Raw genomic sequence first — 14,220 nt, forward strand, 5'->3', positions numbered from 1 at the left:
TAACCATTTTTAATAAAGAAATTGGAAGCATTGTAATCAGTAATTACTTTGCTTTTAAAAAACAAAATTTTTGCTGTAATTTAAAATAAAAATTTTTTTTTGGAAAATAATAATATAGTGGGACCTTGATAATCGAAAATAGGGCTTGAATTTGACATATATTTCTAATTATTGAACCCCTTTTGGTATTAAATGATTATTCTAAAAAAAATCTTGCAAAAATTCCAAAAAGACACAAAAATAAATTTTTACATAATATAAAATTTATAAAACACATCTTTAATAAAATTATTAGTTGGCTATTTTTCTTTCTTTTTTCCAAATTTTTATTAATTAATTTAATTGACGAAATTTTTTTCTTTTGCAAAAAAATTTTGTGTTTTCTTTTTTTAACCAAATAAATAAAACGTGTGAACTGCTTAATAAATTGGCTAAAAATGAAATAAAACAAAAAATACATCTGAATATCGAAAAGTCAAGTTATTGGTTAGGATAATCGAGGTCGTTCTGTATTTCACAATTTTTTAATTAAAAAATTGCTAAATAAAAAATAAGAGTAGTTGAAAATATGCAAAATGATGGGTGAAAAGGAAATAATAACAATTTTTCAACAAAGAAATTTATAGGGATGTAATCCGTTTGCTCAATAAAAAACAAAATTTTTGTTAAATTTTAAAACAAATATGGAAAATATTAATATATGTAAAATAGTAATCCAAATTAATGCTTAAATTTGACACTTTTTTCAGATTATTGAACTCCGTTTGTTATTATAAATATTTATTCTAGAAAGAAATCTTTCAAAAATCACATAACATAAAATCTGTAGCTTAACATTTTAATTTGTTTATCTTTTGTTTTTCTCTGCTGTTTTATTCGAAAATTGTTTCTTAAATTCCATACATCTTTACTATGCCTCCCAGATTGTTTTCAAAATGTTTGCTTCTTGGGAAATATACAAAATTGTGTGTTTTTTAGCTATTATGTAGTTACAAACAAAGAAAACGTGTGAATTGTTTAAGAAATTGATTAAAAACAAAATAAAACAAAAAAATATAAATATTGGGTTACTGGAACGTGAGTTTGCATAATCGAAGTCCACAATATTTTAAAAAATTTTTCCCCACCAATATGATTTTTTTTCAGGGCAGAGTAAATCGCTACGCTTCGAGACTGTACCACTACCTCGAGGATCGAATGAAGTCAGACAGAGCCGGAAGAGCCCCCAAATCCGCGTCAAATTTTGCGAACAAAGTGATCTGTTTCCCGCGAGGCTGTATCGACATTTCCGACGTGGGAATCCACCCCTAGCTCGAATAATAAATTTCTGCAAAAAAATCAATAAAAATCGTTCATTAATAAACCGTCCCATATTTCGTGAATTTACGACCTCGTGCATTTAAGACGTTTCTAGTTAATTTTTTACCGGAGTAAAAAAGAGTTATTACACCCTTTTTCATGTAAAAATATTCCTCGGATGGGGTCTCAAGAGACCACTTGCTCTCGGAACGATAAAATTTTTATAACTCTGTAAATATGAGCAGTTTTTGAACAAGTTTTCACCCCCTTGGAGTGGAGTGTAATCCATCCACTTAACTTGGGCTTTTCATAATCGTGACAATTCGGCTTGGCGAAAGTTTTGTCTCTTGGTTCAAGTTTTTTAAGGGTAATTTGGATTATTTCAAGTTAATGTGAATTTAATTGATACGAAATCCTTTAATGATTCTGTTATCATCGCTTGTGATTAGTCTGACAGGAATTGTAATGCTGATGGATCACCTGTGTCTGGTTTTGGGCCTAAATCGGATTAATGGAAGAAAGCTTCGTGTGATTTCGTTATAAATAAGGACGTTTTGCTTTAAACGAATTATTGTGATGAAAAATAGACCCTAGGGGAATCACAACAAATCTACGAAGAGAAAATTGGTTTAGGTCGCTTAACAGTCCAGAGCCTGTCGTTATGGATCTGGAGGTGAAACCTGGAATTGCGAGTTTTATCGATACAAAACAATGAAATTGCAAGGAGAGTGAAAAACGGAAGAGAATTGTGCATGTTTTAAAGAAATGTCAATATTTTATGTCGCTCTGAATGCATTAAAAGATTATTTTGAGAAAGATGAGATTCAGATTTGTTTCAGCGAAAGGTTGGGGTCTGAACTCGACATTGATCCAAAGGTCGGGTTTCGAATTTTGGGTTAATTGGGGAAGTTTGGGACAAATGGGCCAAGTATGAAAACAAATTTCAAATAAAAGGACGAAAAATCTTTAATGGAATTACTGATTCAAGTCTAAATCTGGATTGTAATTGTTAATATTAAAGATTTTTTTGTTAAGGATTTTTTTATACTCTATGTCATTTTCATATCGATATTTTAACAAAGTTTTAATTTTTTCCTGTTTTTTGTGGTTTGCCCTTGTTTAAATGAGGTTGATTTTAACAGTTTTTCCTGATGTAAGTTAGGTTTCGAATTTTGGATACGTTATTTGGGACAAATAGTGTGGAGCAAAAGAACAAAAAATTTTTTATTTAATATTTTACAATGGTAAAGAATGTTTTCAACAAAAAGCATTATTGATTTTAGGATAAATTGGGATTTAAATTTTTTGGTTTCTTATTGTTATATTCTCTATAAAAAATTCTTTTCTTATTTTTTGTTAACGATATTTTTTGTGGTGTAAATCAAGCTCTTATTTTTTATTTCATCTCGATGTTTTAATAAAGTTCTAGTTTTTTTCTGTTTTCTTTATTATCTTTGTCTATATGAGGTTTATTTTACCTGTTTTTGCTGGTGTAAGTTAGGTTTACAATTTTGTGTTATAATTGCGGAAATTTCGAAATATGACCCAAGTATGGAAACAAATTTCGAACAAATGGATAATTTTTTTTAACTGAATTATTGGTTCTAGCATTGATTAACCATATGGTTAATCAATGGTTCTAGTCAAAATTTTGATTGTAATTTTTTTATTTTCTTACTTTAGATTAAAAATTCTATTCGTGGATTGTAAATTATTTTTTGTTATAGATTTTTTTAGTGTAAATCAGGGTCCTACTTTTGATTTTCATCAAGTTTTGTTTTTTCCAATTCTTTTTGTGTTTTTATCCTTGTCTATTTAGGTTGATTTTTAACTGTTTTTCTTTGTGTAACTTATAGGTTTCAAATTTTGGGTAAGTTTGGGACAAATGAACTAAGTGTGAAACAAATTTGAAATAGAACAAAAAAATTTTACTTAATAGGAGTAATAGTGAACAATGTTTTCGACAAAAAATTATTTGTTCTAGGGGAAATTTGGTATTGAAATTTTTAGGTTGTTTATTTTTATACTTTCTACTAAAATTCTATTCTTGGAGTGTAAATTATTTTTTGGTAACAATATTTTTTGTAGTGTTAATCACGCTCCTATTTTTTATTTTATTTCAATGTTTTAACAAAGTTCTAGTTTTTTCCTCTTCTTTGTGGCTTTCTTTATTATTCTTATCAAAATGAGGTTTATTATACTTGTTTTGTTAGGTTTAGAATTTTGGGTTATAGTTGCAAAAATTTCAACAAATGGATTAAGTGTGGAAAGAAATTTTGAATAATTAAAATTAAAAAAATTTTTAACAAATAGTAATATAGTATTATGACAAACAATCAAATACGTTATTATTTCTAGTGTAAATTGTGATTACAATTTTTTTATTTAGACTTATGTTTCAACAAAGTTATAGTTTTTATGTTTTTTTTATTATCTTCATTTTTTCCTTGTGTAACTTAAGTTTCTAACCTCTTTCTTCTCATTGGTGATAAAATTATTAATTCAGGTTTATTGTTGTGGATCTAATTTTTGGTTTTTTTTATTTTACAGTGAGTTAGATTTCAGTATTTTTTTTATTTTGTAATTTCTGATAAAACAATACTTTTATTTTTCATCAGTAAGTTGGCTTTTTGTTTTTTTTTCGGTTTTGTTTTAAAATCTATAACAAGAATATAAATTAGGTTTACAAAATGCGTCATAAATCTGGTTTTGTAGTTTTATTTGCTTCGAAAAATGAATTAATTTTTCCTTTTTGTTAAAAAATGTAATCTTTTCTAGCTGTTTAATCTGTTATTTTTTATCAGTGTAAATCAGTTTTCCTACACCAATTTCTCGATTGATTTAAATTTCGTTTTCCAAAAAACTCTTGTAAATTCTATTCTCTATTTTCTTTTTTACATGAATTTCGGAATATTCGGACATCAGACCTCTATTTTTGTCGTGTAAACAATTTTTTTTTAGTTCTATTGGTTGTTTCTTATTTTCATTTTTGAATTGAATATTTATTTGTCTTTTTTCTTTCCACTTTAAAAAATCTTCTCGTAATGTGTATTAAGCTTTTATTTTTAATTACTAATTTTTATTAACAATTTTTCGCTATTCTTAACTTTTTTCCAGGTTTCGACTAACAATAGGATCAGTTTCCATTTTGTTTTTTAATTTAAAAAATCAGTTGTTTTTTTTTCGCTGATTTTAACTTTTTTCCAGGTTTTGTCTGACAATTTTATTAGTGTAAATCATATTTCACTCATTTTTAATTTAAAAAATCAGTTTTTTTTGCACATTCGAATTAATGCATCGGCACAAAATGACCTTTCTGGCATTGTGTTGCCCCAACAACCAATAACAACAAAACTGAAAAAAACTGTCAGGAAAATGGATTTGTGGTACTTTGTTCTGTTTTCAGTAACTAGTGTTCAATTATCCTCAGCCTCAGACCAGTTATCTAGTAAGGGCTATTATCTCGACAAGGGAACTCACCCTTACGTTGTCCTAATCATCGATGTGACAATAAAAGATCCTATTGCACGATTTATAGCTTCAGGAACTGTCCTAAACGAAAGATGGGTTTTATCATTAGCCAGACCCTTGAAATCAAAAAATGCAACAGATTTGGCGATAATGGGAGGAAAGGAGGTGTACACTGACCCAAGACGAGATAAAAACAAGATTTCAATACAAGAATCCGTCGTACAATCCGGTAAAATATCCATACTGATTAATGGGTGGGCAAAAATAACGGTGGTCCTTTCTAGGTCCTAAAAGACCCGAATATGCAATGATTTTACTGCAAACTGCAGAAGAAATCGTCTTTAGTGAATCCATCCAACCCGTAATTGGCAATTTAAATCCACAATATTGTAAATGTGTTTATTTACACTGTGAATTGGTTGCTTGGTATTTAGCCGCCGACACATGGGTCAAATCACGAATATTTGTTGTTCCTGAAACAAACTCAACTAATTGCACAATCACCAGTGATGTTGAATTTTGCGTTGACCCTTTGCTTGAAAGTGAAGTTGAGATAAATCCGTGTGCTGCTAAGGTCAATCTGGGAATTCCCCTAATGTGTGATGTTTCTATAGAAGGGGTGTTTCTGGGTATGGGGCCCAATGGGTGCGATAATCCCGCAGCTGATGCTAATAATAAGGTGTATCTTTTTGAAAAAGATTCGGTTGATAAATTCTTGTATGGGACGCAGAAGCTCAAAAGAAGCGAATGATAGTTTTAATCCTTATCTTGTATAAAAATAGAGAATTTGTTTAATTAATTTAAAAATAAAATTTCCCAAAAAGCAGTTTACATTTTTTTATCCGTAAACGTCACAAAAGTGTCACAAGTAAAAGTTTTATCTTTCTGCCATGGAGGAAAAATTCTATTTTTACGCCTAAGCGTTTCTACTTTTACCTGATATTATTGACATTTACCAATATTGTTTCTTTGTTGTCTCATTCGCTTTTTCAGTAATTTCTGGGGTGGTACATTGTAGATCGTCAGCATTCGATATTTTGCACTACTAACTGCACTAGTTAAATTTCGAAAAACTCAACACAAATTCATATATTTTTAATTATTTGCCTCCAGAAAATAATAATTAATATAAATTAAAATAATATAAAAAATGTGATCCTATTTTGAGAACGAAATTTGGTTTTGTTTTTAAGTTATGCGATTTTTTTTTGGTCAAAATTGCAATTTATGTGAATTTTTTTTTTTTTTTAATTACATATAAAGCAGATAGTTGTAATCCTTTGGGTATAGCTTTTATGAGAAAAAATAACAAAAGGTAATTTCGAAAAAATTTATTGTTAAATATTAAATATTGTTAAATCATCACATTTTTATGGTACTTTATCTCTCATCAATTAGTTTTTTCAAAAAATAATTTAAGCAAAAAACGTTTGGTTCCTTACTTTTTATTCACCTGGTATAGTGTTGCTCTTAATCCAAATAAGTTATTTTTGTAATAACTAATCAATCATCTTACTATCAATATTGTGTTATTCTTTCCATCAAGTAGGCGTACATATACATACAATTCGTATGTCAAAAAATTGTTTTATAAAAAGTAAAATATATAAATTGAATTATTTTATGAAATGTCTCAAAACATTCTAAAATGAGTGTTCTATTAAGAAAATGAGTTACTTAACTTTTTGCGTGTTGGCAAAAACACGTGAAAACAAATACAGAGTGTTTTATTAAACAAAATGAGTTATTTAACATTTTGCTTGTTGGCAAAAAACCGTGAAAACAAATACAGAGTGTTCTATTAAAAAAAGTTATTCAACTTTTTGCGTGTTGGCACATCCTGTCTCCGTACTTGAGCAAAAAGTCGACTATTTGCTAAAACTACTCTTCGGAAAATATTCATAGCCGACCACGCAGTAATTTTTCAAATGTCGGTCTTTTTTATAAAAAAAGTTGAATAATTCCGAAATGAACAGAGAAGGACCTATAATAGTTTACACAAAGTACCATTACTTTTTTACGTAGAAACTAATAATGTAAAAATATATAGGGTGTTTCATTTAAAAATATATAACTTTGGTTTACTACTCTGTATACAACAGCCTGTATATAATACAAATATTTTTAGATGGTGCAGTTTATATAGACCTACTGGATGTTAAAAACGGCATGTCAATATATCAAATGACAAAAAAGTTATAAACCAATTACAGACTTTCGGGCCATCCTGTATAGTATCAATTTTTGATAAAATTTGAAAATCTTTGAAAGTTTTTTGCAAAGTGCAAAATGCCCTTATTTTAAGCAGGTTTTAAGTGGGCTTTATTGTTAGTCTTTTCTTTTTATCTATTAGGTTTTCTGATTTTTTAAACTTCACAAATTAAAATTAGTCAATTCATCTGAAATAAAATCAAGAACCACACAGCTCCAACTATTTTCTCTTGTTTATTATTTTGAATGCTGGAAGTACAAAGTGGTTATAAATGATTTTCATCTAGCCAGCTGTGAATTTTCCATAAAAAATAAAAAATGCCGCTTCACGAAAATAGGAGTACCTACTTGTTTTAACTCAAAATTAAAAAATCGCCGTTTACTAAGCGTCCACTTCGAAAATAGACTTTAATTCTACACTTCCAAAGTATACATTATTATCAATTATTACGGGAAATTAGTTGAAACAATAAAAGTTTAATTAACAACAATTTATGATTAATTAATAAGTGACACTAATGACAGAACTAGAGCTTCCAAAAAAAGTAGAGCGGCACAAATAAAGTTACATGCAAAAAAATTCCAAAGTTGGCTAGATGAAAATCATTTATAACCACTCTGTATGATTTTTGGGTACAACCCTAATACCTGGGCACGTTCAACACTGTTGCCAACACAAACGCATGAATTATTGCCCCTTGTACAAACAGGATGTGCTTTCCATTATTCGTGCACTTGAATGTCTCCACTGAACTCCTGTATGCACCACTCGTCCTTAAACAATGAATCCAGAAGAAGGCCATAATCCCATAACGGAGCATTACACTCATACATCACCGCCGTATTTGAATGTGGGGTTTATCTCGAGAAAAACACCGAATCAGCGGTTTTCACTCCGTTGCAGATCTAATGTAGATGAATGGAAACGGTCGAGTTTCTTTCGAGCTTTTGACATATTTCTCTTAGCGAGACCACGAGCCATTTATTAAAAGACATTAAAAACGTAAATTATGGGAGAAAAAGGAGGGCTCAACCGGGATTTGAACCCGGGACCTCTCGCACCCAAAGCGAGAATCATACCCCTAGACCATTGAGCCTCATGGTGGGACTCCGCCACACGATCCTCAAACTGACGAGTACTTTCAATTTAGAATAATTTTGATAAAATGTAAAACACATATTGTTTATTTTGTCGTATTATACAGTGCGATCAAAAAGTCTGTCTATCAAGCAAGCGTAGAAATTTAAAACGTACAGAAATGAAAGAAGGCGGATTAAAAAGCAAAAATCTCTAAGTACACGTTTTTATTTTAAATTGAAATAAGAGATCCTAATTAAACATAAAAAAATACAAATTAACTCACAAAAGTTACAAAAAATAAAATAAATTTTTAATACTTTTTATTGTTACAAATTTAAATAGGAGATAGAATATTCATTTTTAAAACAAACATTTTCTATGAACATATATCGAAAATGCTACGCAAGGGGTGCGTCTTTTAATAGGTTTTTTTCAAAATTTCCGAAATCATTTTAGAAAAAAATTTCAAAATTTGGTACAGATGATAACTTTTATACACCTAAATAAGTACAAAAATAAAATGTTGATATTTTTAATTAGGGGCTTCCTAAACTAGATGGGATTAGGGTACAAATTTACTCTAACTATTTTGTTTGTGGTTTCTTGCCACTTTCAGCAACAAAATTTCACATTTTTTCATAAAAAAAGGTCTTTTGTGTTTTTCGGTTTAAAAATTTATGTTACAGACCACAAACATCATAACAATTAAAAATTAAATTTGTTTTACCGTTTAGGACGCCCCTGACTAAAAATTTTGTTATTTGGCATTTGTTTAGGTGTACATATAAAGGTACCAAATTTTGTAATTTTGTCTATTCTGAAATATTAGGAAAAACTCTTTAAAAAACGTACCTTTTCGAAACACTTTTGTCTTAAAATTAAATATTCTATCAACTATTTAAATTTGTACCTAACAATAAAAATGAAACACTGTATACTTAACACATGATAAATTAATTCACAAAAATTTAAAATTAACTCACTAAAATAACAAAAAAACTAATTTTTTAACACTTATAACACTATATAACAAGTGCTCAGCATTTCGAACCCCCTAATCCTCCCCTTGGGTACAGCCCTGAAAACGTATGTCCGTGGAAGATAAAATGTCACAATGACAAATGAGATATGTCAAAATATTTTTTTGTAAATTATGACAGGAAACCGTGGTGACCGATTTTTATGAATAAACACCAACAAGATCTCATTTTAGTTTGTTTTGAGACGTTTCATAGAATAATTCAATTTAATTAGTTCAATATTTTAATTTTTACAAAATAATTTTTTGACATCTAGATAACATACGAACTGCCATGCAACATACGTCCTCAGCTAGGATGCCTACTTGATAGAAAAACTTTTTGATCGCACTGTAGAAATTATTATCATATTAATTAATTAAAAAGTATTAAGCGCTTAATGTATAGACAACCACCCATGCACTGTATCAATTTTAATTGCATAACATTTTTACTTAAAATAATTAAATTCGCGTCCACACTCACTACGTGTGTTACAACTTCTGAAATAAAACGAAATATTTAACTTTCGGTTATTTAACTGAAATTTGGTCAAATTTGTGCCTTCATTGACAAAAAAATAGTGTTTTGTTTATAACAATACGGCTCAATGGTCTAGGGGTATGATTCTCGCTTTGGGTGCGAGAGGTCCCGGGTTCAAATCCCGGTTGAGCCCGTTTTTTTTTTAAATTTTCACACACGAGGACAGATTCAGTTGTTGATTAATACGCCACGTGTCGTGATAATAAATCGAGTTGAGTGTTTTAAGAGGTGGCCGGAGAAGTCTCAGATCTATTATTCAAGCCGCTGAGAGTTGGCGTAAAGTAAAAGCAAGAGATTAATCAGTCCGTCAGTCAAGTTGATATGGCTATTAGTGAAACGGATGGGTTCTTGGGAGAAAATTATTAAACAAATTAATTTTTAGAACTTGTTAATTTAGATAAAAATAATCGCATTTGATAAAAATGTGGTTTTGTTCAGTACAAAGCTGTTGTTTTAACATTCCGTTCCGGGACTTCCCCTTTCTCTCTGCGCTCGTGACATTCAGTTACCACCAATACCGCTATGAAGTCGCTCGTGTTAGTGACAGTGACTTTAATCAGTGCGATGGCAACACCAGACGAGTATTCGCAAGAACGTGCAACGATTTTGTGTCAAGAAACCGCAAATTTTCTCGGTCATAACATCACTTTAACGTTGAAAGAAGAGTCGGTGAATGAAATCCTCCTCGCGACTAAAAATAAAGAGCTCTCTTACGAAATCTCGAGTGATTTCCTCCCAGCGCAACACTTCTTCCGAGCCAAAAACCGAATCGACAAGTCCCGAGTGTTCGCGATGATTCGGACACTCCCCAAAGGAGCCTCACTTCATACTCATTTACTCGCCGCAGCCTCCGTTGATTTCTTAATCAGGAATATAAGTTATCGGGAGAATCTCTACGGAGGGTACGTTAATAACGTGTTCAAGCTGAAGTTTTTGCAAAATCCGGAGAGTGACCCCCGGTGTAATTGGACTTTGGTTAAGGAGATGCGGGAGAGGGAAACAGCGCCGGTTTTTGACCACTGGCTTCGCACACAATTGACTTTAAATGTGGAAAACCCCCAAGAGAGTTATCCAAGTGTTGAGAAAGTCTGGGAGAAGTTTAAGAAGGTTTTCACCACCACTTACGACATGCTTTCGTATCGGCCTGTTTTTGAGGACTACATTTATCAAGTTTTGAGGGAACTCCACGACGATAATGTCATGTACACGGAGCTCAAAGGGACAATAATGCCCTTATACGAACTCGACGGGACCACTCACTCCAAAGAGGAGTTTTTCGAAATTTTCATAAACACAGTGGGGAAATTTAAATCGGACTTCCCGGCCTTCACAGGAGTGAAATACATTCACTCAATTTATCGAGGAGTGGACAATGACGTCCTCCAAACCGGTTTAGAGGAGATAATCAATTTGAAAAAACACTATCCTGATTTTATCGCCGGTTTTGACTTCGTCGGTTTTGAGGAGGAAGGCCACACACTCTTCGACTACCACTCCCTGCTAATGGGGGCCCAAAAACACCTAAAATTCTTTTTCCACGCCGGTGAAACAAACTGGTTTGGTCACACTGACCTCAACCTTGTCGATGCTATTCTACTAAATTCCTCTAGGTTTGAACTCAATTGATTTATTTTCGTTCCTATTAAATTTTTGTAGGATTGGACACGGTTTTGCCCTCACAAAACACCCAAAATTGTTACAATTGGCCAAAAACAGAAACATCCCTCTGGAAATATGCCCCATATCGAACCAAGTCTTGATGTTAAATGACGATCCCAGAAACCACCCAGGGGCCACTTTGATGGCTTTGGATTACCCAGTAGTGGTAGGCAATGATGATCCTTCAATTTGGAATGCAACAGGATTAAGCTACGACTGGTACATGGTTTTCATGGCCATGACACCCAAAAACAGTGGTCTTGAAGTCTTGAAACAATTGGCCATCAATTCGATTGTTTTTAGCTGTATGGAGGAGGAGGAGAGAAGGAGGAGTTTGGAGCAGTGGGCGGACCAATGGGACAAGTTTCTAGACGATATCTTAGTTAATAAATAAAAATAAACAGTTCAATCCAAAAGTTTATAAAATTTGGTTTACACTAATCGTGTTCCCTGCCAAAACAATATCCAAAAACTCCTCCCATTGCTCCTCCCAAGTGGCCAAAGCGTCACACTTCTCCTCCTCCCGCATCACACTAAAATGTAAAGAGTTCAACGCCAGCTGTTTCAACATCCTCAAATCTCCCTCCCGACTCGCAAACCCCATAAACGCCAAATACCAGTCGTAACTCAACGCTTTGGCCCCCCAGAAACTGGGGTCGTCACATGTAATCACGACTGGAAACCCCGAATTGACCAAAAACGCCCCTGGATGGTTCCTCAAGTCATCCACTAGTTTCAAGACTTGATTCGAAATCGGACTGATCTCAAGTGCGATTTTTCTTTTTTTGACTTCTTCGAGGATTTTGGGGTGTTTGACGATACCGAATCCGTGTCCGATTCGTGTGGTGTTGAGGAGGATGGCGTCGAAGAGGTTCATGTCAGTGGAGGTGCCACACCAGTCGGTTTCAGCGGCGTGGAAGAAAAATTTCGTGTCGGTTTCGGCGAGTTCCAGGAGTTGGGGGATGAAGTCAATTAGGGGTTTGCCCCTGTCTTCTTGACCCACGAGGTCAAAACCTGCGATAAACTCAGGGAATGACTGTTTCAACTCTTTGGTTATTGACACATAATCCTCGACGGTGCGGTTGTCGACGTTTCTACTAGGGGCGAAAATGAAACGGGCTCCGTGGAAATCGGGGTAATCGCGTTTGAACTGTTCCAGAGTCTCGATGTAAAGCTTGGTGACCCCCATGTGGTCGTAGGTGGTCCCGTTGAGCTCGTAGACTTGAGGGAGGAGCCCCCGAAATTCAAGATACATGACGTTGTCTTCGCGGAGTTCTTTGAGGGATTGGTAGAAGTAGTCTTGGAAGACAGGTCGGTGGGTCACTAGGCCGAAAACGGTCCCAAAAGTGTCCATAAACCGGTTCCAAACTTCGGTAATAGAGGGGTATTCCGTGGTGGGGTCGTCGACAATAATGGACAATTGCGACTTGAGGAACATGTCGAAGGAGCTGTTTTGGGACCGGAGGTCTTCTACCAACTCCCACTCACACTCCCCACTTGTTTTTTTATCAAAAAAGTGTAACTGGAGGCGGTTTTTGACCACACACCCGTACAAATTCTCGCGATAAGTGAGGTTGTAGAGGTAGTCGAAGGAGACCAAGGCCGTGTCATGCGAATGAAGTGATGCTCCTTTTGGCAATTTTCTGATAAAATCGAACACTGGTGATGCCTCAATCCCACTTTTTGACTTGAAGAAGTGGATGGAAGGGAGAAAAGAGTGTGGGTCTGTGAAACCGTCATCATATTCTTTCAGTTTGTGGCTCATCAAGACTTTATTCACTTGTTGTTCTTTCTCAGTGAGTACTATTGACGAGCCAATTGCGTGACTTGAGTCAGAATTGACCAATTTCGCCCTTTCTGACCAATAATCGGCACTGGCAAGTGTCAAAAGTGTCAATACAATTAGGGGGGACATGACTTGTCACTTGAGACACTGCTGAATTACTGAGATTCTTTGTGTCGGCTTTCGGAATTGGAGATAAGGAATACAAGGAAATTCTCTTATCAGTGATACGCGTTTTGCATTCAATCAAGGAGCAGAAGTGATTAAAATCTCTCGATAAAAATTGTTTTGTTGGTGGCACTGCACTTTACGACACAATTTTCCCCTGGGCGTTGAAATTAAATTCTGGGGAATCTGCTGATGAACAAAAACGCTTGTTTTTGTTTGCAGTAAATGTGAGTAAGACAAGTTGGGGTATTTGCAAGAGACCTACCAATTAATTTGAAATAACGGCACAATTTACATTTTACTGAAAACCAACAAAACAACGTCGAGCGTTTCTTGCAAGATGTCTGCACTAAACTCCAAGGTTATTACTCGGCCGTCGACCAATCACAAAGAGTCACGTGATTGCTAGTTTGGAAGTGCTCTCTCTAACTTGGAGATTTATTGATAAAGGCTGGTAATAAAGCGATCGACTTTGATCGGTATAAACTGTGAAGGGCCAGTTATTTTTATTTAATTAATTTTTGGACGATAAAAAACTATAATATAATATTTTGCACAGTAAAAAAATTTCTAATCATGTTGAGGAATTTGTACTTTTCTCAACCGATTTCAGTTGAGAAACTTATTCAATTTTCTACTGTGGAGAAAATTAATTATAAATAATGATAATAAAAGACAAAAATATAAAAATATTCCAGTCATTTCTTAAAATTAGAAAATGTAAAGTATTGAACTCACTTGTTGAATAATAACATGCTTTTAAATTATAAGTAAAAACACTCAGTAATTAACTCCAATTTGCGCAGTAAAATACCAAATATTCAGTACACATCGTTATGTTTTTGATAAGGATAAAAAATTTAAAAAAATAAAGAAAAAAAATGCAAAAAAGAAGAAAATAAAATAAAACAAACTCAAAAAAGTTATAGAAAGTTTTATGCAAACAGCTTTATCTTGTTGTACTTGCTTCATTTTATAAGTGGTAA

General features: G+C 33.0%; 4 protein-coding genes and 2 non-coding genes across 7 annotated transcripts in view; 4 read left to right on the forward strand and 2 right to left on the reverse strand.

The window, feature by feature from the left end:
• The window catches only part of LOC123014843, a 3,347-nt gene extending 1,964 nt beyond the window's left edge, over positions 1-1,383 (forward strand). Inside the window, exon 3 of the mRNA XM_044414127.1 lies at positions 1,147-1,383. Within this exon, the coding sequence (XP_044270062.1) occupies positions 1,147-1,311 (165 nt within the window). The 3' untranslated portion in view covers positions 1,312-1,383. The remainder of the gene's footprint in view (positions 1-1,146) is intronic.
• A 3,280-nt stretch (positions 1,384-4,663) lies between these two features.
• On the forward strand, positions 4,664-5,524 carry LOC123014769. Of its 2 annotated transcripts, XM_044414035.1 has the most exons (3): positions 4,664-4,747; positions 4,838-4,999; positions 5,055-5,524. In XM_044414035.1, exons 1-3 carry the CDS (start codon positions 4,675-4,677, stop codon positions 5,519-5,521), a joined length of 702 nt encoding a protein of 233 aa, XP_044269970.1. In that variant the 5' UTR covers positions 4,664-4,674; the 3' UTR covers positions 5,522-5,524. The 2 variants fall into 2 exon arrangements, with proteins under 2 accessions (XP_044269970.1, XP_044269969.1); XM_044414034.1 differs by having other exon boundaries at positions 4,670-4,999.
• Positions 5,525-8,006: 2,482 nt separating this feature from the next.
• On the reverse strand, positions 8,007-8,078 carry Trnap-ugg. Its single transcript has one exon. It is a non-coding gene; the product is annotated as a tRNA-Pro (tRNA).
• A 1,607-nt stretch (positions 8,079-9,685) lies between these two features.
• Trnap-ugg lies at positions 9,686-9,757 on the forward strand. The gene has a single exon. It is a non-coding gene; the product is annotated as a tRNA-Pro (tRNA).
• Positions 9,758-10,081: 324 nt separating this feature from the next.
• LOC123014227 (adenosine deaminase 2-like) lies at positions 10,082-11,794 on the forward strand. The gene is made up of 2 exons (XM_044413211.1): positions 10,082-11,234; positions 11,281-11,794. Exons 1-2 carry the CDS (start codon positions 10,147-10,149, stop codon positions 11,675-11,677), a joined length of 1,485 nt encoding a protein of 494 aa, XP_044269146.1. The 5' UTR covers positions 10,082-10,146; the 3' UTR covers positions 11,678-11,794.
• Positions 11,085-13,530, reverse strand: LOC123014226 (adenosine deaminase 2-like). The gene has a single exon (XM_044413210.1). The coding sequence runs from the start codon at positions 13,196-13,198 to the stop codon at positions 11,702-11,704; it is 1,497 nt and encodes a 498-aa protein (XP_044269145.1). The 5' UTR covers positions 13,199-13,530; the 3' UTR covers positions 11,085-11,701.
• Positions 13,531-14,220: the final 690 nt, after the last annotated feature.

Source organism: Tribolium madens, unplaced genomic scaffold (assembly GCF_015345945.1).
Source record: "Tribolium madens isolate multiple individuals breed KSU strain unplaced genomic scaffold, Tmad_KSU_1.1 Scaffold_97;HRSCAF=244;Tcas5.2_LG3a, whole genome shotgun sequence".
In the NCBI taxonomy this organism is placed as follows: Eukaryota; Metazoa; Arthropoda; class Insecta; order Coleoptera; family Tenebrionidae; genus Tribolium; species Tribolium madens.

Bases quoted from the DNA above. Each gene is read 5' to 3' on its own strand.
- LOC123014227 (XM_044413211.1), top strand. From the start codon at position 10,147: ATGAAGTCGCTCGTGTTAGTGACAGTGACTTTAATCAGTGCGATGGCA. The intron at 11,235-11,280 runs GTTTGAACTCAA...AAATTTTTGTAG, and splicing joins ATTCTACTAAATTCCTCTAG to GATTGGACACGGTTTTGCCC.
- LOC123014769 (XM_044414034.1), top strand. From the start codon at position 4,675: ATGGATTTGTGGTACTTTGTTCTGTTTTCAGTAACTAGTGTTCAATTA. The intron at 5,000-5,054 runs GTAAAATATCCA...GGTCCTTTCTAG, and splicing joins AGAATCCGTCGTACAATCCG to GTCCTAAAAGACCCGAATAT.
- LOC123014226 (XM_044413210.1), bottom strand. From the start codon at position 13,198: ATGTCCCCCCTAATTGTATTGACACTTTTGACACTTGCCAGTGCCGAT.